Raw genomic sequence first — 26322 nt, 5'->3', positions numbered from 1 at the left:
CCTGCAAAATGATCTCAAATCCCTCGGCCGTTACACGGCCATGTAGACCAGTCATGAGACCTAACAACCTCTAGCCGATGGCTTCCAAACTGCTACAGATCCTTGCTTAACATTTGGTCACAGACATGGTGAGCTGAAGGCATCTTCTGGCTTTCTCGGAATATAAGCCCTCCAGGTGTAGGAAATAGGGTGAAAGACGACTCATGAGGCCATATTACTGCACTTGGGTCCAGCCGTCAATATTATATTATATTACTGTTATATAATATGTAATATATCATATTACTGTTTTCCATTGCTCTGGGGTCCAGGATTCGTGCTCTAACAGCAGCCGGTTTTTTTGCGTTGGCCTTGGACACAAGTGATGTCCAAAAGGTGAACGCGGTGCTCTAAATTCCAGCTCTGTGTTCAGTTTTTGTCGGCACTGGGTCACGGAGGTACTGATTCAGTACTCTGGTCATTTTTGAGCCTATACTTTTGGGGCGTTTAGTAACGACCCTGTGAAGTGTCTGTCTGTCCCTGTCAGTGACCTTTGACTTGTGACCACTGCTCCTCTTTGTCGATGCACTTTGTCACTGTTTGCCACATGCTGCCATTGTTTTTGACACTGGTGACACACGAAATAATTATAGTGCAGTTTTTGTGACTGATGCACCTGTAGTTCCAGCGGTCCTTCAGTTACATCACATTGCACTGAAAATTTATGTCAAAGTGTGTTTTGTCAGAGCTCTTTTCTGGAGCACACACACACAACTATGGGCAAGAAGCCTCACTTGACTCACCTGAACAGCTGGACTTACAACTGTGATTGTTTTACCTCAGTGTTAAAATTAATTTTCATGTCATATGTCTCCACGTGGTCTATCAGTGGTGTGGCTCAGTTCGGTGCCACTGGAGCGTGACGTGGGGGTTTGGTTCTCACAACAGCCCGTCCCCAGTGGCACAGAACTGAGTTCTTGTCAATGAATCTTCTCAACATCCTCGTTGCGCAGTGAAGACAATTCACCTTCAGCTCCACCCTGACTAGATATTATCCATAATAAAAACACCCCCTGGAGCGTTGTGTGCTGCTGGAAGGAGCTCATTTGTATCCTTGGGGCTGCGGGAGCAACTACCGAAAAGCTCGATAACCTCGAGAAAGGCGCTCAACCTCACCAAGCCAAAGTCCAGCTCTATGTGTTGAGAAGTGCGATGTTTCAAGTGTCACACACCCTGCTCCAGAAGCTGAACACACTATTTCAATGCAATTTATTTATTTAAAGTTATGTAGCACCCTGTGCTGGAGACACACGCAAAGGGGGCGAAGAAAAAGAGCGAGACGCAAACCATCACATACAACGCATAATAACTGGTGGTGGAACCATAATAATAATTGGTACAACTAAACAATAGGACCCAAAACAAGCAGATGTTTAGTAAATACAATAGTGTGAACGAAAATGTCATTTAGGATGAGGAAGGGGCCAGGAGGCACTACCGTACTCACCAATAACCTTGACGTCAAACGAAGAGTCCTGCATTGTCCCGGACATGAGCACCTCCGCCGTGTAGCGTCCGGAATCTGCTTTCCGAAGGTCTCTCACCATTAATTGTCCTGTTTTCGTGTTCAGGGTCGCCCTCCCCTTGAACTGACCGAACACGTTGATTCCGTCTCCTGCTCGATACTCCGCCACCTTGTTCTCGTTGTACTTCCAGAGGAGCTCTTCGAAAGGGCCTTTGAGGGCTGGTGTCAGCGAGACCCCTTCCTTTGGTCTGCGGTACATCTCACCTGCAATGCAGGCGTCACTTGTTTTCCCAAACACGCAAAGCAGTTTTGCGGCGCACAGCGTCCGGTGTTGAGTCACTGTTTGATTTCACTGAATATGTGAGTGTCAGTGCCTACAGCACATGATCAGGGTGAACATGTCAGTAAGAGCACAGAGGAAGGAGTAAAAGACCCTGTTTACACCGCAGTACACGGCACTGTACATCCCTGCACGGAACGTGATTTATCAGGTCAGTCAGAAGATACTCGGTGACGCTGTATTTTCCAATAACTTGTTTGAAGAGCCAGTCGGGCTGTATAAAAACACTACTGTTACACGTCATAACAATTAATATTTCTATTGACATTACCGACATTGTCACCGACTTTTCCGCGTAACCTGGTTTTCACTGTTTTCTCTTCAGTTTCATGTATTTGTATGAAAAGACACACCAGACACTCAGTGATACAAGGATGGAAACACTCACCAAACACCAGTGGGGTCAGAATAAAGAGGGTATGAATGTATTTAAAGAGCTGCTCTTCCATGGTCGTCTTCTGGGTGTTGGAATCTGAAAGTGAAACGAGTTGGGAATTTCGTTGCTTCACATTTACTGACACGTTTAAAGTGACGCTTTTTCAGTAGTGTACGCTGTACACTGTACTACACCGTTCACACCCTGTTTAACTCATAGGAGGCTGGTTTTCACTGAGCTTATTTCTGTCAACAGCCATCAGAAGGAATGTGTTTATTGTGGTTAAGTGTCTGACAACAGCGTAAATGAGCGTACCAGGGTGTACCATGGTATATCATGGTGTTTCTGTAGATCGTCTGATTTATTTTTGTGAGTAACTGCATTTTCAAAAACGTCCACTATTGTTTTTTTACTATGGTATGCTATCTCATAAGAACCGGTTTGACATGATTGTCAGCATTACAGCCCAGGAGCAAATTATTTGTGTTCGAACAATAACGAAGAAACCTGCTTTGCACTTCTATTTATTTCCCTTTATTTTTTTAACGCGTGGAAAATATTCTATTAAATTCACATTGAAGGAAACAAAACCTGTTCACAGTTTCAGAAGAAAGGCAGAAAACCACGGTAAAACGCGTAACACTGCCTGTGAAATGGGACGTTGAGATGACACCGGACACGGCGACCCTCTCTGGAGCTCGGTCAGTGTGAGGAAGCGAAACTCCGCGCCTCTCATTCTACACAGACGGTAACAAACGTACAGTAGCTGTGTCACACAGCGGTTTTACCAGGGTTAGTACCCTGCCGTACCATGGTTGTCCCTCCTACCCGCTCAGAGTACGTGGGCCCTGCGGTGCATTATGGGATCCTGGAAAAGGGCCCATCGGTGTCACTCTGGTATTTCCTCTCTCAGGTCCCAGGTGTAAATACAGGTTCCCAACAGGTTCCGGCGCAGGAACGGCCTCATGCTGAACATATTTCATCTAATGTTCCTTCAGCTGCTCCCTCTACTAATCACTGACACCTCAATGTTGTATTTTTTAAATTTCTTAGAATATTTTAATTTAGGGAGGCGCGGTGGTGCAGTGGGTTGGACCGGGTCCTGCTCTCCGGTGGGTCTGGGGTTCGAGTCCCGCTTGGGGTGCGTTGGGATGGACTGGCATCCTGTCCTGGGTGTGTCCCCTCCCCCTCGGCCCTTATGCCCTGAGTTGCCGGGTTAGGCTCTGGTTCTCCGTGACCCCGTACGGGACAGGCAGTTCAGAAAGTGTGTGTGTGTACTTTAATTTATTATATCATTATAGTTTCTCTCTGCACATCAAGGTACACATATCTTGACCAGTGTATCAGCGAAAGAACTGTGTGGCGCGTTAGGGTGTGTGAGGTCCGTTGCGTGACCAGGCAGGAAACAAGTGCGTGAGGATTTTTAACTCCATTTATTCTGTAAAACAACAGTTGAAAAGAAAAAAAAGTAAAACACACACAACACAAGAGTGTCACCAGCAGGGTTGGCTTTTTTTTTATTTTTTAAACTCTTGAACATTCTCTGTACCTCTAAATATTGATTTTAATAGCAGTGTTACCAAAATATTTGTTTTCTTCCAGTTTTTAAAGTGGATGAAAATTGTAAAATGTTATTCGCAGTTTTCAAGTCACTGATGAGGATCCATGGCTGCTGTGAAACCTCTTCTTTCTGCCAGTGGATCAGCACCTGTCATATTTTAAACGGTGAGCATTGCTACAACAAATATATTTAATGTCTTCAACTGCTAGATCTGCATGGTAAATATTACTACAGTGCTTATTGATCCTCCTATGCTCTTAATTTATACCTCATATTTATAACCTCTTCAGGCTTTCATGTATCATAATCATAACAGTTTTAATAAACCTTTTTTTTTTACACAATATTGTAATAGTTGAGCTACTCCCTCCATCCATCCATCCATCCATCCATCCATCCATCCATCGTAAACAACCGCTTGTCCCAGCGAACCGGAGCCCAACCCAGCAACACGGGGCACAAGGCGACACTCGGCCCCTGGACAGACCCTTCATGGGTCACTCAATAAACGCTCCATAAAGTAAACCACCGCCCTGCACTTAAAGGACTTTGGGAGCTTCTTCCTGGTGGTGGTCAGTGTGAAACGTGGTGCTACTGCCCAACCGCAGGCTGCGACATCAGGAGCAAAATTTCAAGTTCATTGACAGAATGTCCCTCCCTGCAGGTGACCTTCACAGGATCTTCTTCTCAGCTGTGTTTTCAGCACTCATCCTCTCCAGGCGCTCACACACATTCATTCTGGGAATGTGGTAAAATAGCAGTTCGGTGGACTGGGGTTTACACCACAGTCCGAGAAACTTAATCTAAATGGATTCCGGAATATCTGGAGACCCTTCTGGAAGTTATTAAAATGTGTGACATTATCATACCTGTGGTAAATTGTCACCTTTTCACCTTGAGCCCTCACTCTATGAATGGGGACATATTTACAATTTCTCTCTATGTAACTGTGACCCTGTGCTGTTTATAAAACTAAAGAAATATATTATAAGAAAAATTACTACTCCATTGTTATTGTCTGTATGTATTTTGGGGCAGCAAAGTCATGCAGCTCATTTTGACAAGTATTTATTGTGACAATGTAGGTATTATCCATATTAAAAACAATACTATATAATGATAATACCAAGAATACAGTATAATATAAAATACATAACACCAACAATACAGACTGTAAAGTTTCTCAGAAAGAACATTTTGAAATGTCAAAAACTGAAAAAGGTTCAACAGCAGTGAACATACAGTGGTATGTTTCTTGTACCACAGTAAAAAAAAAAAAAAAAAAGATTCATGGTGTTATAAAAACAGCACATCATGAGCACAGTGATTATTTTTAAAGGACACAAAAAGATATAAAAATCTTTCCACAGAAATATTTACAGAAGTACAGAATAAAACAAACCACAAACAGAATGGACACATAAAAATTGCCAGTGTACAAAAAAACTAAATACAGTAGTTTTTCATTCCACTGATGACTTTAATTCACAGTTTTATTTCTCCTCCCCTGCTGCTCTAACAGATATTAACTGGACCTCATACAGTTACCTGAGGTACCTGAGCTCCTTACCTTGGACTGAGTCATCTTCTGTCAAGATGCTGTCTCTCACACACACACACACACACACACACACACACACACACACACACACACACACACACACACAGATGCACAGTGTGTGTGTGATATTAATGGTAGAACAAGATGCCAGTTAGTGCTGCGGTCACTGACAAAGTCCTCTGTGACACATGTCCTTTCAGGGGTCTCCAGGTGCTCCTTCTCCATGTCACTGTTGTCCTTCTACAATATACTCCTGCTTCTCCATCTAAGATCTGTCTGCTTCTCCACGTTCTTCTGCTCCTCCTCCTCGTCCTCCTCTTTGCAGAGGTCTGTTCTCGTCCTCTTTTCTCTCTATCCGTTGTCTTTCCTCCTCCCGTTTCTCCTACTTCTTCTCAATTTGCTGCAGGCTGTTGGAACCGTGAGTCACACAGAGACACAGGTACACGTGAGGGACTGGACTCACAAATCACTCTATTTATGGATCTGTCAAGTTTAATATTTCAGTATCTAAAAAAGTGAATGAAAAAAAGTTGTATCTTCAGAAGGCCGGCACCTTCATACGACGCTGAACCTCCGAACATACAATTAGACATTTCTCCAGAATATATAAATATATAGTAGCGTATTCTTCAATAAATAAAAGAATGAAAAACTACTGATATTTTCTTGTACAGATCTCTATGAAGACACTTAATACATTTCCACATCCATGTGTTCTCCACCTTCCTCCTCATCAGCTGTGAGGATCTGGCCACAGTGCTTTTTATGAGTGGGGAACCTGTCACTCCTGGGTTCTGCAGATCTCTTTCTTTTTATGTGAGAGTCTGTGGAGGGATAGAAATAGAAACCAGTAATTAAAATATATATTATCCACTGACCTTGTTTACACACACACACACACACACACACACACACACACACACACCTATCTGCCTGAGTAACTAAGCTGGAAACACTGACAACACACTTTTTTTTATTTCAGATGATTATTAATAAACATTATTGATCTGACACTTTTCTTCAAGGTGACTCACAGTGCGCACTTTGTACACTGAGTTGCTTACACTAATTTACCATGATTTTTTGTATAAAAAAATATAAAACTTAATGCAATTTGCAAACCTTTATTCAGCCAAGTCAGTGTATCCATTAGTCATTTACGTAATTAGTGATTCATTATTTAGTTAAAAAGTACTGTACAAACACAGTGTATTTCAGTGTCTTTATTTGGTGTTTACTGTGTGCACATGTTCACAGTACAGCATATTGTTATTTATAATGCAATGTCCTTTGCTTCATTCCTACATGGTTTATACCTGTGAGATTAAAATCAGAGTAAAATTATGTTCACGTCATTTATTCTGCACTGCGCACCCCTGGTGTTGGTTGTTTATTTGAACACTGGACTCTGTTTTCATGCAGACAGGAGGGAACCCTCACTGAGTCAGTGTGTGTTACACTGGAGTCCACAAACACACAACCCGTCACAGTGACGCATCCAGTCTGCAGTTAATTTCTTGCAAACCGCCTTTTCATTTGAACCCTGACAGCGTCACAGGAGTCCGGAGACTCGCGGTGACAATCAGGTCGTTACCTGTCCGTCCTCCAGCCCACCTGAACAACGACATCATCACAGTACCTGATCCTCTCTTCTCCATTTCCACATCCCTGTTTCCGGCACCTTCCTTCTCATCAGCTGTAGGTGTCCAGTCCATGTTCTCATCCTTCCCTCCATGAGGGTGGAACACGTCACCACTTCTTTCTTCGCTGCTCGCTGTTTTTCTGGTCCGCTGTAAATCTGTAACACACACGGCACAAAATGAAATGCTTTCAATGAAATATATTTAATTTATATATTTGTTTTATTTCATGTTAAACAACTTTTGGTGTATTTTGTTTTGATCAACAACAGGACTTTTTCAGATGAATTAGTCTTGACTCATCACACATGGATAAGAGACACTCACTGTGACCAATCAGAATGTTACCTGTTTGCTGTGAACCCCACCTGAGCAGTGACATCATCACAGTACTTGAAACTCTTTTCTTCTGCTCAGTTTCCACATCCATCGTTGTTTCACTTTCTGTCTCATCATCTATTAGTTTTTGCTCATTCTGCTCCAAACTCTTACTGTCGTCCTTCTGCCTATTTCCACCCCTCTTGTTTTCTTCTGAAACTGTTCTTCTCTCTTCAGCATTTAATTCTATATGATAGTACAGTACGTTAATTGAATTAATTCATTTACCTGTTTGATCTGTAACCCACCTGAACAAAGATCGCGAGCTATTATTCTCTGAGCAATGACATCATCACAGTACCTGTTACTCTGTTCTCCTGTATTTTATCCATTAATGATTCTGCTTTCTTCTCACTGGTCTCTGCCGATGAGACAATGTTTCCCTCTCTATTGCTGTCACCTTCAGATCTGTTCTGGCTGCATGAATCTGTGTTTATTACTGCAAAAACATGGATTTTAAGTCTTTATTTTGTAGGATACAAAGCAAGAAAAGTACATCATGTGTTTTCATTGCACTATTAACTACATGTATCACACTCCCTGGGTCATTTAAGGTTAATGTTTCATTCAGAGGTCTCTGATTTCTCCATTGTGATGATTTTACCATAGGAGTGACACAAAAATAACCAACAGTGTAACTAGTATGATGATTTAATTCATAAAAGCATTTGAGTTTTTAAGTTGCAGGTCCAGTCTGTGATTCCCTCAGAATGAAACTCTTAGTGTGAACACTGACAGCATCACATGGCCTGAGAGAACTTTGTGTGAATGATCTCCATCCCACCTGAGAAGTGACATCATCACAGTACCTGCTGATCCTTTTCTCTTCCTCATTGGCTCCTTTTCGGGATCTTCTGCTCCCTTTTCCTGTTTCTCTTTCTGTTTGTCACTGCGTCCCACTGTCTGACCACCAACGTGTGAATCATTTTGGTTGGATGAATCTGTGTTCATTTCTGCAAACATAAGCAGACGTTAAGTATTAATTTTGCAAGTGAAGTTTTCCATGGACTTTTAAATCTCCTGAGCTGTGCTGAGCACCCATTCATAGCAGTTTATTACACTAAATTTCATTTATTAATATATTCATCATTTAAACAAGTACTCACATTTTCTTGTATAGCACTTAGGGACACAATGTCACAACAATTGTTCATTAATAATAATGCAATGACATCATCACAGTACTTGCTGATCCTTTTCCCTCCGTTTTATCCACAGCCGTCATTTTTGTGGCTTCATTCTCTTTAGCCCCTGTTGTTGTATTAATGGATCCCACCATCGATTTATCTTGACTGCACATCTCAGTGTTTGTGTCTGTGAACACACATTTTAAGTCTTTATTTTGTAGAATTTAAAATGTATTAGAGATCTTTACTGTACCCTTCAGATTGATTCATCACACTCACTGTTTTCCTAAGGCTGGACAATGTTTTTTTTAAAAAAACATATCACAGTCACTATGAAAATTTAACTATGAGACGGTTGTGTGTTTCATAGAGTTCCGTGTCCAACCGGTGATTTTCTCAGAAGACCGTGTTGCACATCGAGGCTGCAGGTGATTTCTGTCCGAACCTGTTGTTCACTTGAACACTGACAGTATGTGAGGAGCACAGAGACACTCGCTGTGAGCACTAAGAACGGTACCTGGAGCAGGTTCACTTCTCTCCATCACTGAGTCCTTCGTAGGATCTTCTGCTCTCTTTTCCTGTTTCTCTTTCTGTCCTTTTCCACCTTCCTCCTCATTTCCATCTGCTCCTGATTTACCGTGTTCCTGTATCTTATTACCATCCACCGGCTGATTTCGACTCCCCAGCTCCGGGTTTGTTTCTGGAAAGACATTTTTTGCTTTTAAGCCTTGTAGGATGGAAAGGAAGAAGTGCATTATGGGTTTTTGTGGTATTACTGAACAACATGCATTGCATTACCGTGCTCCTGTATCTTATTACGATTGATTGATTCAGTTTTGGAGTTTCTTTCTGTGAATGCACATTCTGATTTTAAATCTTGTAGGATGCAATGTAAGAAAATGGCATCATGGGTATATATTGAATTAACTACATACTTTCAGGGTGCTATACAAAGATAAGGACTCCGATTTTTCTGTTCAGACTGAACATGTATACAGTATGTTGTGTTGTTCAGACTAATCACCTGTAAGTGACACTAACTTGGTACCATGAAACTGACACTAACACTGTGGTATAGAATTAACACTGTACTGTGGGCTTTGTTCTCTTAACAAAAGTCAGAAATTGCAGAGGAACAATAAGCCAGCAGTAAAATCATTACTACTATGGGAATATACATAATTAATTTGTGCTTTGGAGTTTCAAAGAGTTGCACATCAAATGTGATTTTCTCATAATAAAACTGTTGCTCTGAGTACTGACACTATTAAATGACCTAAAAGAATCAGAAGGATCGAGAGGAATATCGTCTGTCTGAGCTCTAGCACATCTGAAAAGTGACATCATCACAGTACCTGCTGCTCTGGTTTCCTGCTGTTCTTCCCCATCCATGTTTCTAACTTCATCCTTCTCATTAGCTGTTGTTTTTGAGCCTTTCTGTCTAAACATCTCAATGTTTTCCTTTTGTTTATTTGTGCTGCTCACACTAAGGTCCAGGTCTTTGGGGCTCCTTTTCGATTCTTTAATTCCCAGTTCTGTAGGACACACAGCAAGATGCCAGTATTATGGATGATCACCGTACTGTTGAATTGATGCATCTCAGTCACTGTGTTATATGTGGTTGGACTGTCATTCACTCAAGTCTCTAACTTCTTCATTCAGACTGTAGATGTACAGGGGGTTTCTGAGTGATATAATATGTGAATGAAGGGTCAGTGACAGAAATTCTGCACTACAGAAAAGTAGCGTTATTGTTTATGTGAACAGTGCTGCCCCTATTGGTGGAGCGGAGACACTGAACAATGACGTGCTGCTGCCCCGCTGTCTCCTCCCTCAGCGTTCAGTCATGGAAACGCTGTCACTTGTGCTTCTATATTTTCCACTGTAACCTGTTATTATGAAATTGAAAGACGGGTGGAAAGAGGCCACCAGCTGCTAAAGGATCACAGATCAACAAGTGTGTGTCCCAGTGTTGCTCACTGTTAACAGGTTGAGCACTCAGAACAGTAACTGGACCATGTTTACCTGTCTTGTACGTTGGCTCCTTCTTCTCGGTACTTCTTGACCTCTTGTCCTTCTTCTCCTTCTTACTGTTCTTCCCTTTTTTGCCTTCCTTCTCTTCAGACGCTGCTGCTGCTTCACTGTCTTCTAGTCTCTTACTCTCATCCATTGGTGTAGTTTGGGCCATCAAACATGTGTTTGTGTCTGTAAACACATTATTTTTCAGTTATAATTCATAGTGACACAACACATGGACACTGCTGTGAGTCTTTATTGGGCTGTGAACTTTTTACATGGGATGTTGTCACTTATCCAGCCTCTGGTTTACATTCATCTCACACTTTTCTCCAAAGTGACATACAGTGTTAAGTTACTTACAATAATTTACCCATTTATATAGCAGGGTAACTTTACTGGAGCTATTCAGGGTAAATACCTTGGTCAAGGGTACTACAGCTAGAGGTGGGACTCAAACCTGCAACCTTCAGGGCCAAAGGCAGCAGCTATAAGTGTTACACTACCAACCACCATCAGGTCTTGTTAGGTCTTGTTAACAGACCTAAGAGACACTCACTGTAACCAATCACATCGTTACCTGTGTGATCTGTACACACCTGAACAATGACATCATCACTGTACCTGACACTCTGTTCTCTTGCTTTCCTTCCACTTCCGTCACTTTTTCTCCTTCCTTCTCAGGAGAATCTGCTTTCAGCTCATTCTGCTCCAAACTCTTGTTCTCATCCTGTGTCTTTGAGCTCCTCTTGTCCTCTTCTGAAACCGTTCTTCCATCTCCAGTGTCTAATTCTGAAAAACAGTACAGTATGTTAATTAAATTTATTTATTATTTATTTATTATGTTTGACCTGTACACACCTGAGCAATGACATCATCACAGTACCTGATGCTCTGTTCTCCACCTTTTCTTCCACTTCAGTCTCTTTCTCTCCTTCATTCTCATTCTCTGCACTTTCACACTCGTTCTGTTTCCCGTTCTCATTCTCGTATTTCAGTTTATCTGCTCTGTTTCCTTCCTTCCTTTCTCTTTCCGTCTGACCTGATTCTGCAGGACACAATGTCATTATCACTCAATTAATAGCAATTTGAGAAATTAATATTTTGCTTTTTGTGTAGCAGAAAAATGTCACAGATGTACAGTAGGAGTGAATCCACAGAGAGATGTGGTAAAAAGCAGTGTAAGGTCACACTGACATTTTTCTCTAAGAGATCTCTGATTGATGATGAATACGATAAAAACACAGTGTAACACCTTGATAGTAACACAGGGCAGAGCTCATGAACATCATGGATCATCATGAGTGTCAGTGATGCAGGTGTGGCAGTGGGTACAATGCTCCCTTGTCCTCTAAGGAACCAGGTTGATGGAGGTACTTACCATGAACTGATACAGTAAAAATTACCCTGCCATGTAAATGGGTAAATCAGTGGAAAAGTGTCAGTTCAGTAAATATAACAGTAAACTTTGGTCTGTTCTTACCTCTATTCTGTGCTCTCAGTAGGGATTTCAGCCCCCAAAATGAATACTGACTCTTGAAGTTGAGCTTATTGTTATTTAACGTGTGATATGTAAACATTTTCGTTCGTATGTAATTTCATGGAGCATCAGACAGAAATACAGCCCAAAGGTGTGAATTTTACAGGACAGAAAAATGCTAAATAGTGTAAGAACTGAAGTGTCAAAGAAGTCGACTGTCTGTACAGCAGCAAGATGAGCTCTGAGAAACCGACCACAACCACCAGAAGCAGAGAACATTCTAGTACCTTCAGTGCTGTACAGCAGAGCTGTTTCCTCCTCCTTCGCTTCTCCAGGATCTTCTACAGGCCGCTCTGTGATGACAGAGGAACAGCGACAAGTACAATGAGTCACTGACCTCCTGATTCACACCAACAGTGTCAATGTGTCTTTACAGGTACAGTGTAAGCAGCACACGGAGCCACAGAGCAAAACACCTGGTTTACCACCCTCTTCATATGGCTTTTTACCCCAACTAATGGTGTGAAAGGAAGGTACCTTTTCCTCTTCTACTGCGGTAAACACAGTAAAATCCAGCGATCAAACCAACAGCAGCAATAACAGCGACAGCAACGACAGCAGCAATAAGAGCACCGACAGCAGAACGTTCTAGAAAAGAAAGAGAGGGAAAGTGTCACTGTGTCACCTCTTACCGCACATGTGGAAACACTCAGAAGAGTGTGTCTCTAGGACTCCGAGTCAAACATCTGGCTGCAGCTGGATCTCTGCTCACCTTTAAAGCAGCGTTCAGCAGGAAAGGCCTCACTGCTCTCCTCACTCACAGGGTTCTTCACCACACAGGTGTAGGCGGAGTCAGAGCTGTTGACCTGTAGTTCTATTGGCTGATCGGTCCAGTTCCTTAATAAATCATTAGGCCCCTCCCACCGATACTGTCCCATCTCTCCTTCGCTGTGACAACGTAGAATCCCTACAGAATCCCTCTGCTCACACTGCACTGTTGGTCGGGTCACAGCGTCTACACAGGATACACACAGGTGAAGAGAGTCACACACCAGGGGGCGCAGTAGTAAACACTCTACAATGGTTGAACCATAATTAGAAAGGTGCTCAACCTCACAGAGTAACAGTCTGGCAGCAGAGATGGAAGTGAAACATTTTAAGCCCCAGAACTATGCATAAATATGTATATAATGGCCTTAATGAAACGTGGTGTTCAGAGAAACTGTTTTAGTTTGAAGTGTTATAAAGTGTAACAGTATAACACACTGTATGATACATTAGCGGGACTCAGACTCCTCCCATGATCTGCACCCCTCCTTCCACAGCTGGACACAGTGATCAGCAGACTCACCAAGGACCGTCACATCGAACACAGAGTACTGAAGGGTCCCGCCCACCAGCACCTCGGCCTTGTACCTTCCAGAATCTGTTTTCTGTAGGTTTCTGATCGTTAATTCTCCCGTTTGAGTGTTCAGTGTCGTTCGCCCTTTGAATTTCCAATACTCTGTTAGTCCTTCATCAGGAGCAAACTCAATCGCTTTGTCATCATTCCACTTCCAGAGGATCTCCTCAAAAGTTCCTTTAACCGCTGCGGTCAGTGTGACCTCTCCGTTTCGTCTGCTGAACAGCTGACCTGCCATACAGGAGTGAGTTGCTCTCAGGACACAAAAAGTTTCACAGTACACAGTTTGATTAAATGTTGATGTGATTAAACAGGAGAATCTCTTGCCCACAAGGCTGAACACAAGATGGTTAGATGGTCAATGGGAACATCTCCGTGAACAGCAGTGAGGAGTAAAATACACTGATTTTGAGTAATCCACTGAATCCACAAACATATCTAACATCATGGTAAACTTACATCAACTAAAGTTCAAAAGTGATGTAAAAACATCGCACCATGAATGTAGAACAACAGTAACTGATGACTGTGGTAGAAACAGGATAAAACACCACTTTACTGCCTATTTTCATATCTGAGGGTTATACAGTATTTAAAATCACACACACACACACACACACACACACACACACACACACACACACATTTTCAGAACCGCTTGTCCCATACGGGGTCACGGGGGAACCGGAGCCTAACCAGGCAATTCAGGGCGTAAGGCCAGAGGGGGAGGGGACACACCCAGGACGGGACGCCAGGCCGTCGCAAGGCACCCCAAGCGGGACTCAAACCCCAGACCCACAGGCGAGCAGCACTCGGTCAAACCCACTGCGCCACCACACCCCCTAATTAACAACTAACCAAATTTAAAAACAACTACATTTTTTACGGTGGATCAGCAAAACTAACTAAGAGATCTTTTCACGAAATACATTGTCACAATACAGTCACACAAAGTCTCTCTCCAGTAACAAACATTCAAAGCTCAAAAAAAGATCCCCTCCTGGCTTCAAAAAATACAACTGATCTACATCTTCCACACACCAACACACACTATTACAGTTCAACCCCGTTCTTCCCTAGGGGACGTCGCTGAGTAGCGTGGGCCTCTACACTGCTGGATGACTTGCATCAGGTATATTTTCATATCTGAGGGTTATACAGTATTTGCCTGGGCTGTACAGAAGCACAAAGTGACCGAGGAAGTATTAATATTCATATGAGAGACACAATGAATGAGCAGCTCTTTCCTGTGTTACTGACAGCTTCACAGTCAATGTAGTAAAAACTGAGTAGCGACACGGACATGATTATTGAAATGCAGTGAAGACACAGTAATTTACATCAGCTGTACACTTCAGGGCTGGAGAAGAGTGTCTGTAAAATGTATTAATACAGTAACGTCACAGCGACACAGATCTCACACACAGCAGATATCACAGTAAATCACCGCGGTAATAATTTAATTCCACTATAGACATCATGCAACAAAGAAAGAGACTCCAGTTGTTTTAGAGGCACAGAATTTGTCCGTTTACCTGTAATAATTCGGTTTAATGACGTAAAGTCCGTGTCATTGGCCTTCCTCCTGCGCATTACAGTGTTTTACACTGATTTTACCTGCGTTTCAGCAGCATTCATATGGAAACACACCCATCCATCACACCAATAAGAATCAAGAATAAGCGAAAAAACACACTCACCAAATGTGTGTTTAGTGAGAAGAAGCAGGAGAAGGAATTTCCACACTTTTCCCTCCATGATCCCGATCGGATCGTTTCCCGGGAAGCAAAACGAAAGTGAAACAACTTACAAAGCAGTTCGTACCGCGATCATGAGCTCTTAATAATAATTAATTGATGATGATGAGTCACCAGCGCAGCGGCAGCGCGCTTGACTTGTTTTATTCATTGAAATAATCCTACATCTATATAGTTTAAAACGACTAAGTTCAGTACCATGATTTCATGTGTGACAAATGATGAGAATGACTTGAGTTGATCATTTCATGATGACCCGGGCCGATTGTTGTGTTCGGTTCCGTTTTCTCTCCGAGTTCATCATCATCATCATCATCATGTGGATCCAGCAGGAATTTCTTGATTCCGTCATGAATTCCGTCTCTAACCGGACTGACAAACAACAGTCCGCGGCTGCGCTTCTTCTCCACCTGTCTGTCAAAAAGCTGTACGAATATGCGACGCGTCACTAATCATGTACTTCTACACGTCACGTGTGTGGCATCGCGATTATCAATACATTTCATTTACTGTGTTTTTTCCCTGGAAAAGTCCTGTCGCAGGTAAAGTGAAGGACACACTGACTGCGTGACAGTGGGTGGGTGAGTGGGTGGGTGGGGTCGTGTCCGCGGCCCGACTCGGTTTTTATTATTGTTATTATTGTATACCGGCGTTCGGTATTATTTATTTAAACGTTACTGTACGTTGTTGTTGTTGCTACCTTTGTGTTTATTCTGTTAGTCCCTCTTAGTTACACTTCTGAATTACTGCATTATCACTGTGTTCTGTACCCCAGCGCTGCGCCGGGATGATGCGTGTGACGTAAGAGGTGTGCGAGTGCGAGTGCGAGTGCGCATGCGTGGGAGCGCTCCGTCCGCGTTGGCCGTACAGGTGTCGGTGTCGGTGTCGGTGGTTGTGGACGAGACAGCAGTCCGTCCTACTGATCAGAACCTCAATGATCCACAGGCCTTAGGAATGACCCCTAGTGATGTTTTGTGCTCATTCCAGTAATTGCATTATTATTATCACTATTATATTACACAAAAAAAGAGGGAGAAAATAAGGGAAAAACTGTTCACTTGTTCATGTTGACTTAGATTTGATTTGCACGGAACTGTACAGTCACGCAAAATGTTTGTTGTATATGTTTATTATTATACCTCAGTACAAGACAAGTATTTACCATAATTTACCATCGTTATGGAGTCACAAGCATGATAAGACCTCGGTGGGAAATGAGCAGAACAAAACAAAGGCTCAGCTGCAGTACAATAAACATTGTAGTGACTATAAACACAGTGCAAATTACATTTACACTGAGATTAAATACAAATCAACACAAATTACAATTACAGCACAGACAAAAAAAACAAGTACATAAATACAGTGTTTCACAAAATTACGCTGAAATATTACAGTTACAGCAGGACTCTGCACCTTCAGCAGTTCTTCAGTGTCTCAGCTGCTCACTTTGGACGGTACCGTTTAACTGTGGTAAGATGCATAGAGTCCTGACTGTCTCTCACACACACAGCGTGCAAACGTTACCAGTGTATCAAATGAAAATCACACAGACTTCAGAGTAGCTTCTACCTCCAGGTTCTTAGACTCCTGAAAAGTCAAGCAGGATCCGAATTCAGCAGCTCCTCTGCTTTCCATTAAATACTTTTAATAGTTATTAGTGTTACTCAGTTCCTTTTGTGTTCTATTTTGGGATCTGTTTTTAACGTATTATTCACTGTATCCTTACTGTATTTTGTTACTCACACCCCCCCCATGAGCTTGCAGAAAACATATTTCATTGCCAGCAACCACTGCTGTACACTGTATTTTCTTGCATTTGACAAATAAAACTTTGAGTGATTAATTGTTTAGCGAACACTTTTCTCCGAAGTGATGTAAAGTGCTACTTTGCCATTTACAGAGCTGGGTAATTTTACTGGAGTAATACAGGGTAAGTACCTTGATCAAGGGTATGACATCTGAGGGCAAAACTCAAGCCTGCAACTTTCAGGTCCAAAAGCAGCAGCTCTAACCACTGCACTATCAGCGGTGTCCTATGTACCTCTGTATATGCTTTCCTGTGTGTGTGTGTGTGTGTGTCTATGAAATTTTGTCCGACATGTCACTGTGTGCTGTGGTCAGTGATCGCCCTCTGTCTCATCTGTCCTTCCCAACACTCCTCGTTGCTCCTCATTGTCCACCTGCCTGTCGGTCCCTCTTTGTCCACCTCCTCCTTGTCCCTCCGTTCTGCACTGAGGGTCACAGCTCTCCTCCCCTCCCTCTGTCCCCTGATGCTGTGGATCTGCTGTGGAGTAAAGAGTTTGTGAGACACAGACACACAGGTTAAACTCAAAGTCCTACAAATAACTTTACCTACATACCTGAGAAATATAGTGGTGTTTACTTTGAAAAAGCAATTATTTAGTAATTTTTTTTTTTATTCTGATAAAGTAATTATTTGGTTGTGATTTAATCTGGTAAAATATTAACATCTCTTTTTAAGGCCAGTATATTAAATATGTAAGACTGTTCTTCTGCAGATACAGACATTTCTCCAGTTTATACAGCTACAGTAACACACTGTTCAGTGGTGACACAAAGAAAATAAACTGTAATTAAAAGTAGAAATTATTATTATTGTGAATTAACTGTGCTGGCATGTGTGTTTGTCTCCTGGATCTCATAGCTGATTCTGAACATCCTGAAGGACCAAGACGTTAATCCACCCGGTTCCAGTTACTGCTGGTCCTGAGCAGGGTCCTGGTGATCCTGAGCCTATCCCTGAAGCATTGGGGATAAGGCTGAGGGGGTGAAGCCTGGATGGAACACCAGTCCATTCCAGGATAACCACACACACACACACACACACACACACACACACACACACACACACACACACACAGGACACTTTAGCAACACCAGTCCACCTGCACTGCATGTCTTTGGATTGAGAGAGGAAACCAGAGCACCCACAGGAAACCCATGCAAACACAGGTTATCAAACGAGTTGTTACCAAAACACTGCTTTATGTGAACAACTTTAAATTCATAATAATTCAGCCCATCATTCATGTTTGATTAAATTTAATTCACACCAGTTCCCATCAATTCAGTGACATCATCACAGTACCTGTATCTCTGCGTTCTGACTGTGTTTCGCCATCTGTCTCTCTAGCACTTTGTGTCACATCAGTCCCCGTCTGTGTGTCCTTCTTAGCCAGATTTTCCATCTCAGCCGTCTTTCGATTTGTGCTGGACTCACCTGTGTTCGGGTACGAAAAAATCTTTATCAGGACTAACTCTTAATTTAACAATGTACACACACACACAGTTTCAGAACCGCTTGTCCCATACGGGGTCACGGGGAACCGGAGCCTACCCGGCAACACAGGGCGTAAGGCCAGAGGGGGAAGGGACACACCCAGGACGGGACGCCAGTCCGTCGCAAGGCACCCCAAGCGGGACTCGAACCCCAGACCCACCGGAGAGTAGGACTGCGGCCCAACCCACTGCGCCACCGCACCCCCTACATTTTTAACAATGTAACCAGCATAATAATTTAATTCATAAAAGCATCTGAGGTTTTAAATTGCAGGTCCAGTCTGTGATTCTCTCGGAATGAAACTCTTAGTGTGAACACTGACAGCGTCACATGGCCTGAGAGAACTTTGTGTGAATGATCTCCATCCCACCTGAGCAGTGACATCATCACAGTACCTGCTGATCCTTCTCTCTTCCTCACTGACTCCTTTTTAGGATCTTCTGCTCCCTTTTCCTGTTTCTCTTTCTGTTTGTCACTGCGTCCCACTGTCTGACCATCAACGTGTGAATCATTTCGGTTGGATGAATCTGTGTTCATTTCTGCAAACACATTTATATGTTAAGTATTAATTTTGCAAGTGAAGTTTTCCATGGACTTTTAAATCTCCTGAGCTGTGCTGAGCACCCATTCATAGCAGTTTATTACACTAAATTTCATTTATTAATATATTCATCATTTAAACAAGTACTCACATTTTCTTGTATAGCACTTAGGGACACAATGTCACAACAATTGTTCATTAATAATAATACAATGACATCATCACAGTACCTGCTGATCCTTTTCTCTCCGTTTTATCCACATCCGTCATTTTTGTGGCTTCATTCTCTTTAGCCCCTGTTGTTGTATTAATGGATCCCACCGTCGATTTATCTTGACTGCACATCTCAGTGTTTGTGTCTGTGAACACACATTTTAAGTCTTTATTTTGTAGAATTTAAAATGTATTAGAGATCTTTACTGTACCCTTCAAATTGATTCATCACACTCACTCTGTTTTCCTAAGGCTGGACAATAATGTAAAAAAAAAAAAAAAAAACACACACATCACAGTCACTATGAAAATTTAACTATGAGACGGTTGTGTGTTTCATAGAGTTCCGTGTCCAACCGGTGATTTTCTCAGAAGACCGTGTTGCACATCGAGGCTACAGGTGATTTCTGTCCGAACCTGTTGTTCACTTGAACACTGACAGTATGTGAGGAGCACAGAGACACTCGCTGTGAGCACTAAGAACGGTACCTGGAGCAGATTCACTTCTCTCCATCGCTGAGTCCTTCGTAGGATCTTCTGCTCTCTTTTCCTGTTTCTCTTTCTGTCCTTTTCCACCTTCCTCCTCATTTCCATCTGCTCCTGATTTACTGTGTTCCTGTATATTATTACCATCCACCAACAGATTTTGACTCCCCTGCTCCGGGTTTGTTTCTGGAAACACACACACACACACACACACACACACACACACACACACACACACACACACACACACAGTTTCAGAACCGCTTGTCCCCATACGGGGTCGCGGAAAACCGGAGCCTACCCGGTAACAGAGGGCGTAAGGCCAAGCTGTGCTGAGCAACTATTCATAGCCGCTTATTACACTAAATTTCATTTATTAATTTATTCATCATTTACACAAGTACTCACATTTTCTTGTATAGCACTTAGGGACACAATGTCACAACAATTGTTCATTAATAATACAATGACATCATCACAGTACCTGCTGATCCTTTTCTCTCCGTTTTATCCACATCCGTCATTTTTGTGGCTTCATTCTCTTTAGCCCCTGTTGTTGTATTAATGGATCCCACCGTCGATTTATCTTGACTGCACATCTCAGTGTTTGTGTCTGTAAACACACATTTTAAGTCTTTATTTTGTAGAATTTAAAATGTATTAGAGATCTTTACTGTACCCTTCAAATTGATTCATTGCACTCACTTTGACTCTCTCAGTACAATAATGTAAAAAGACAATTGTTCATTAATAATAATGAAATGACATCATCACAGTACCTGATACTTGGTTCTCCTGCTTCATTTTCAAATCCATCACTTTTTCACTTTCCTTCTCATTATCTCTTAGTTTTTGCTCATTCTGCTCCAAACTCTTACTGTTGTCCTTCTGTTTCGACTTATTCTCTTTCACTTTTACTCCATCCTTTTCAAGAGTCTCTGCTGGTGAATTAAGGTGTCTCACTGTCTTACTGTCATCCTCTAATGTGTTTTTGCTCCATGAACCTGTATTTATTTCTGTAAACACATTAATTGAAGGGAAAAGTGTCACTTGAGAAATATGACAATTTCTGAAATTTTGTAAGTTAGTTAATTTTCAGCCTACGAACTGATTACTGACTCTTGGAATTGAGCTCAGTATTATTATTAAAATACACACACACACACACACACACACACACACACACACACACACACACACACACACACACACACACACACACTTTCTGAACCGCTTATCCCAGACGGGGTCGCGGGGAACCAGAGCCTACCCGGCAACACAGGGTGCAAAGCCAGAGGGGGAGGGGACACACCCAGGACGGGACGCCAGTCCATCACAAGACACCCCAAGCGGGACGCGAACCCCAGACCCACAGGAGAGCAGCACTCGGTCAAACCCACTGCGCCACCGCGCCCCCTATTAACATTCATAATGTATAAAACTTTATTCTTAATTTAATAGAATAACTGGACTTACCGTGCAGTGTAGGGGTGTGTGTCAAGGGGTGACATGGGGTGACATGGGGTGACCCCCCCCCCCCAAAATATGATTGGCCCCCTGGTCCCCCCAATGCCTTTAGACCAGATTACTGTCAATCTGACAATGCTCAACGCTATTGGATAAGAGTGCTTTAAATTTATTAATATATTCATCATTTCAACAAGTAATGACTTTTTCCTGTATAGCACTTAGGGACACAATGTAACAACAATTGTTACATAGGAACTGGTACTGAAACAGCAGAGTAGCACATATCACTGAGCCCCTTGTTTCAGCTCAACGGTGGAAAGTTACCGAGTTTAACCAGCAGCAGGACATGGGGTTCATTTTACTCTAATTCCATGTAAAAATAGTCAGAGAACCGGGGAGAATTGTTTACCCTAAAATACTTGAATTCACTTCATTCAGAAATGAGTCTCACTGAGTGAATCTGACCTGCGTTTCTCTCCTAATCTGTGTTTCTATCCCTGAACTAATGTGAGTTTTTTCAGCTTTTCACAATCAGTTCCTTACAGAAACACATTTGTTGTCATCTAGTCACTCTTTAAAAAAAAAAAAGGAGGAGTTTATAAAATGGTAAAAGACACAAAGTTTTATTTTCGTGCTGGGTACGTCCTGTAAGTTTCCGGCATAACTGTAAAAATAAATGTGTAAACTTCCATAGAAGTGAGAGAAAGGTCTTCTAACAAATTGTCACGTCCTCGTTTCCAGCCTGCACTTCTCAACTCACCTTTTTCTCCACTGAAGATGGAGAATAAATGAAGACATGAGAGCAACATACAGTATGTTGAGCAGTCAGTGTTACCTGGCCATCCTCTACCTCACCTGACAGGTAGGAAGGTCACAGTACCTGCTGCTCTGGGTTCCTGATCTGTGTCCTTGTCCTTCTGCTCGTCCACCTTCGCTTCAGTCTCACTTGTCTTGTCCTTCCATTGAATACTTCTGCGCTCATGCTTTACGTTATTTGGGCTACATGCAGGTGGTTCAAACCGCTTCTTTCTTTCACTTACAGGTTTAACGATTACATCTGTGGGGCACCAGAAAACAGCACTATGTGAACAATCAGTAAAGCAACGTTTCATGAATGTTGGGAATAAAACTCAATGTCCTCAAAACACACCTTAAACAGTCTTGCAATGCACTCTGGGATTTTAAAAAAATCAAATTCCTTCCACAAGAGATCATGTGGCTCTGAAACAAAAGCATTTGTCAAGTCCAGAAATACCATGTGAAGGTCTTTACCTTCCGTCTTACCTACCTTAATCTGAGCCCAGATTATACTGCAATGTTCTAGGCATCCTGAAAATCCCACAATTTCTGCTTTGTGCACAGATGTGTCAATTAAATTGTTTGCTAACAAATATGTAGACAATCTCTGCACCACTACACTAAAACGTAGCTTTCCCTCAACATTAAGAAGGCTTGATTTGCCATATCTCTGCAGCAACAGTTTCCTTGGCTATAAATACCCCTCCCGTTCTCAGCCATGTCTTCAGAGTAATTCCCTTCCTCCATACAACCACCATCTGCGTTCACAAAGACTTTAGGACATCCGGGGCGCCTTTGTAAACCTGATAAGGAACCCCATTAGGTCCCGGTGCAGATGTTGCCCTTGCACAACGAACCACCTCTTGCACCTCTTTCAACCTTGGGGGACTCACACCCAAACATATAATGTCTAGTGTCTATTTTGTATATTGTGTACTTTATATATTTTTTTTTTATCTTCTATTAGCCCACTCTACTTTTATTAACTGTGTCTTGTCACTGTCATTCTGTCTGTGCTGTGGAAGTTCCTGTCACCAAGACGAATTCCTTGTATGTGTAAACATACTTGGCAATAAAGCTCATTCATTCATTCATTCTTTCATTCTTTCATTCATTCATTCATTTGCACTACAATCTCTTCTAGTGAAGGAATATCTGCAGGCACTTCAAAAACTCTCCCTCTCTCTCCATCGGTGTGCATTTCCTGCAGGTAACTCTCCAGCTCCTGCTTTCCAGCATTTAAACAACCGGACTTCTCCTGCTTAAGCAACGACTTCACAAATTTAAACAAGTTCTTAAAAACCACTACTCTAGCCTGCTTTCTTCTTCCCCCTTCACCTAAGCCTCTCTGCTCTCCTCAGCACAAAAACCTACCTTTCAATTCTTCCTGCAGATTGTTAATACCTCTCTTCCCCTCCTCATTTGCTCGTTTCCAAAGTCCTTCTAACTGCCTTTTTTCTCAAATCAGTCCCTCAATTTCTACCTACCGTCTTGACCTCGGCATAACCTGCACTCCTTTCTCTTCTCCTGATACACCCCAAATCTCTTCATTCCATAATCATAAACGTTCTCACCTAACTGGTTAATCTTACTTTCAGCCCTACCCTTCCAACAATCTAAAATCCCTCTTAAATTGTCATGAATGGGGGTCCACTCTTTGCATTTGGCTGCACCTGGCCATCTTATCTTAGGTTTTGCTCTCGACACCTTTCCTTCCATACCTGCCTAAATATCGACTGCCCCACGTCCTCCCCATGATCGATGCTGCCTTGTGTATCCGTGCTTGGTCTTGTCTCGTCTAAGACAGAGGTTTCGATGTCCTGTGGACTTTGGCGTGAAACCTCCCACTGAACTTCACCCGACTTATTTGAACCGCTCTGTAGGCTGTGGTGATCAATGTGGGGTCCCTGCCTTCATTCCCCCAAGCATTTCTTCTTGCCTTGATGTATTCTTAAGCCTCTCACTGAAGTCACTTTCCTCCAACCGTAAATACGTGGTTATGTTCGTGCCTCTCCCCCTGCTCGTGGTCAAGTTCACGCCAAGGTCTGAAACCATTATATCCACCCATGAATTATCTTCCATCCTTGCTCTAGCTGACTCTTAGGGTATTGATAGTAACACGACCCATGAAAATCCCACCATAGCCATTGGTTTCCGATAATACCAAATTACCTTCATTAGTCTTCAGTGGAGCTGATTCCTCATCCATCAATTTTTCATCTTTTACATGTTGGTCTGCGAGGACAGAGGAACAGCAGCATCTTAAAACATTTTTTAAAACATAATTCATTATGTATATTTCACTTTCAGACCTGAACAAAATGCATTCCCAACTTGTGATTTTTTTTCAAAATATCTTTATCAAATATTGAATATTTAATGTTGAAATTAATAAGTTCCACATTAAAACTGGCTTTTATCTTAAAATGTCACACAAAGACACAATTCTTTCAGACACTAAATATACAGAATTCCAGAATTCTTTACTTTTACTTCTCTTTTATCTTATTATTATTATTCACATTTTTCATCATATAATTGTCACCTCTGTATGTGGTCCTGGTGATCCTGAGCCTATCCCTGAAGCATTGGGCATAAGGCTGAGAGGGTGAAGCCTGGATGGAACACCAGTCCATTCCAGGATAACCACACACACACACACACACACACACACACACACACACACAGGACACTTTAGCAACACCAGTCCACCTGCACTGCATGTCTTTGGATTGAGAGAGGAAACCAGAGCACCCACAGGAAACCCATGCAAACACAGGTTACCAAACGAGTTGTTACCAAAACACTGCTTTATGTGAACAACTTTAAATTCATAATAATTCAGCCCATCATTCATGTTTGATTAAATTTAATTCACACCAGTTCCCATCAATTCAGTGACATCATCACAGTACCTGTATCTCTGCGTTCTGACTGTGTTTCGCCATCTGTCTCTCCAGCACTTTGTGTCACATCAGTCCCTGTCTGTGTGTCGTTCTGATCCAGATTTTCCGTCTCAGCCGTCTTTTGATTTGTGCTGGACTCACCTGTGTTTGGGTACGAAAAAATCTTTATCAAGACTAACTCTTAATTTAACAATGTAACCAGCATGATAATTTTATTTTTAAAAGCATCTGAGGTTTTAAATTGCAGGTCCAACCTGTGATTCTCTCGGAATGAAACTCTTAGTGTGAACACTGACAGCGTCACATGGCCTGAGAGAACTTTGTGTGAATGATCTCCATCCCACCTGAGCAGTGACATCATCACAGTACCTGCTGATCCTTTTCTCTCCGTTTTATCCACATCCGTCATTTTTGTGGCTTCATTCTCTTTAGCCCCTGTTGTTGTATTAATGGATCCCACCATCGATTTATCTTGACTGCACATCTCAGTGTTTGTGTCTGTGAACACACATTTTAAGTCTTTATTTTGTAGAATTTAAAATGTATTAGAGATCTTTACTGTACCCTTCAAATTGATTCATCACACTCACTCTGTTTTCCTAAGGCTGGACAATGTTTTTTTTAAAAAACATATCACAGTCACTATGAAAATTTAACTATGAGACGGTTGTGTGTTTCATAGAGTTCCGTGTCCAACCGGTGATTTTCTCAGAAGACCGTGTTGCACATCGAGGCTACAGGTGATTTCTGTCCGAACCTGTTGTTCACTTGAACACTGACAGTATGTGAGGAGCACAGAGACACTCGCTGTGAGCACTAAGAACGGTACCTGGAGCAGGTTCACTTCTCTCCATCACTGAGTCCTTCGTAGGATCTTCTGCTCTCTTTTCCTGTTTCTCTTTCTGTCCTTTTCCACCTTCCTCCTCATTTCCATCTGCTCCTGATTTACTGTGTTCCTGTATATTATTACCATCCACCAACAGATTTTGACTCCCCTGCTCCGGGTTTGTTTCTGGAAACACACACACACACACACACACACACACACACACACACACACACACACACACACACACAGTTTCAGAACCGCTTGTCCCCATACGGGGTCGCGGAAAACCGGAGCCTACCCGGTAACAGAGGGCGTAAGGCCAAGCTGTGCTGAGCAACTATTCATAGCCGCTTATTACACTAAATTTCATTTATTAATTTATTCATCATTTACACAAGTACTCACATTTTCTTGTATAGCACTTAGGGACACAATGTCACAACAATTGTTCATTAATAATACAATGACATCATCACAGTACCTGCTGATCCTTTTCTCTCCGTTTTATCCACATCCGTCATTTTTGTGGCTTCATTCTCTTTAGCCCCTGTTGTTGTATTAATGGATCCCACCATCGATTTATCTTGACTGCACATCTCAGTGTTTGTGTCTGTGAACACACATTTTAAGTCT

At 42.2% G+C, this 26322-nt stretch overlaps 1 protein-coding gene and 1 long non-coding RNA gene across 16 annotated transcripts in view; one reads left to right on the top strand and one right to left on the bottom strand.

Annotated features, from left to right (window-relative positions):
* Positions 1 to 26322, bottom strand: part of LOC108926850 (spindle pole body component 110-like) — a 69234-nt gene that overhangs the window by 30808 nt on the left and 12104 nt on the right. Inside the window, exons 8-25 of one of the 15 annotated variants that reach the window (XM_029257903.1) lie at positions 26171 to 26299; positions 25690 to 25872; positions 25230 to 25358; positions 24870 to 25001; positions 24127 to 24189; positions 22037 to 22213; positions 20466 to 20702; positions 20171 to 20299; positions 19690 to 19872; positions 19218 to 19346; positions 9005 to 9187; positions 8546 to 8674; positions 8170 to 8313; positions 7662 to 7799; positions 7331 to 7546; positions 6982 to 7140; positions 6040 to 6166; positions 5157 to 5749 (exon numbers count right to left, since the gene is read on the bottom strand). In XM_029257903.1, the coding sequence (XP_029113736.1) occupies positions 5725 to 5749; positions 6040 to 6166; positions 6982 to 7140; positions 7331 to 7546; positions 7662 to 7799; positions 8170 to 8313; positions 8546 to 8674; positions 9005 to 9187; positions 19218 to 19346; positions 19690 to 19872; positions 20171 to 20299; positions 20466 to 20702; positions 22037 to 22213; positions 24127 to 24189; positions 24870 to 25001; positions 25230 to 25358; positions 25690 to 25872; positions 26171 to 26299 (2612 nt within the window). In that variant the 3' untranslated portion in view covers positions 5157 to 5724. Of the gene's footprint in view, positions 1 to 1486; positions 1769 to 2232; positions 2526 to 2811; positions 2901 to 5152; positions 5750 to 6039; positions 6167 to 6981; positions 7141 to 7330; positions 7547 to 7661; positions 7800 to 8169; positions 8314 to 8545; positions 8675 to 9004; positions 9215 to 9842; positions 10023 to 10512; positions 10693 to 11127; positions 11296 to 11389; positions 11552 to 12270; positions 12337 to 12520; positions 12632 to 12755; positions 12999 to 13334; positions 13617 to 15085; positions 15178 to 16273; positions 17430 to 18254; positions 18387 to 18841; positions 18986 to 19217; positions 19347 to 19689; positions 19873 to 20170; positions 20300 to 20465; positions 20703 to 22036; positions 22214 to 24126; positions 24190 to 24869; positions 25002 to 25229; positions 25359 to 25689; positions 25873 to 26170; positions 26300 to 26322 lie in introns of those variants that run through there. The other 14 variants (XM_029257902.1, XM_029257904.1, XM_029257912.1 and 11 more) reach the window with 14 other exon arrangements.
* Positions 1795 to 4177, top strand: LOC114912208 (uncharacterized). The gene is made up of 4 exons (XR_003798149.1): positions 1795 to 1995; positions 2822 to 2921; positions 3862 to 3945; positions 4137 to 4177. It is a non-coding gene; the product is annotated as an uncharacterized LOC114912208 (long non-coding RNA).

The sequence above is a fragment of the Scleropages formosus genome, chromosome 14, assembly GCF_900964775.1.
Source record: "Scleropages formosus chromosome 14, fSclFor1.1, whole genome shotgun sequence".
In the NCBI taxonomy this organism is placed as follows: domain Eukaryota; kingdom Metazoa; phylum Chordata; class Actinopteri; order Osteoglossiformes; family Osteoglossidae; genus Scleropages; species Scleropages formosus.
Note: the sequence above shows the minus strand (reverse complement) of the source record. Positions and strands in the feature narration are given on the sequence as shown.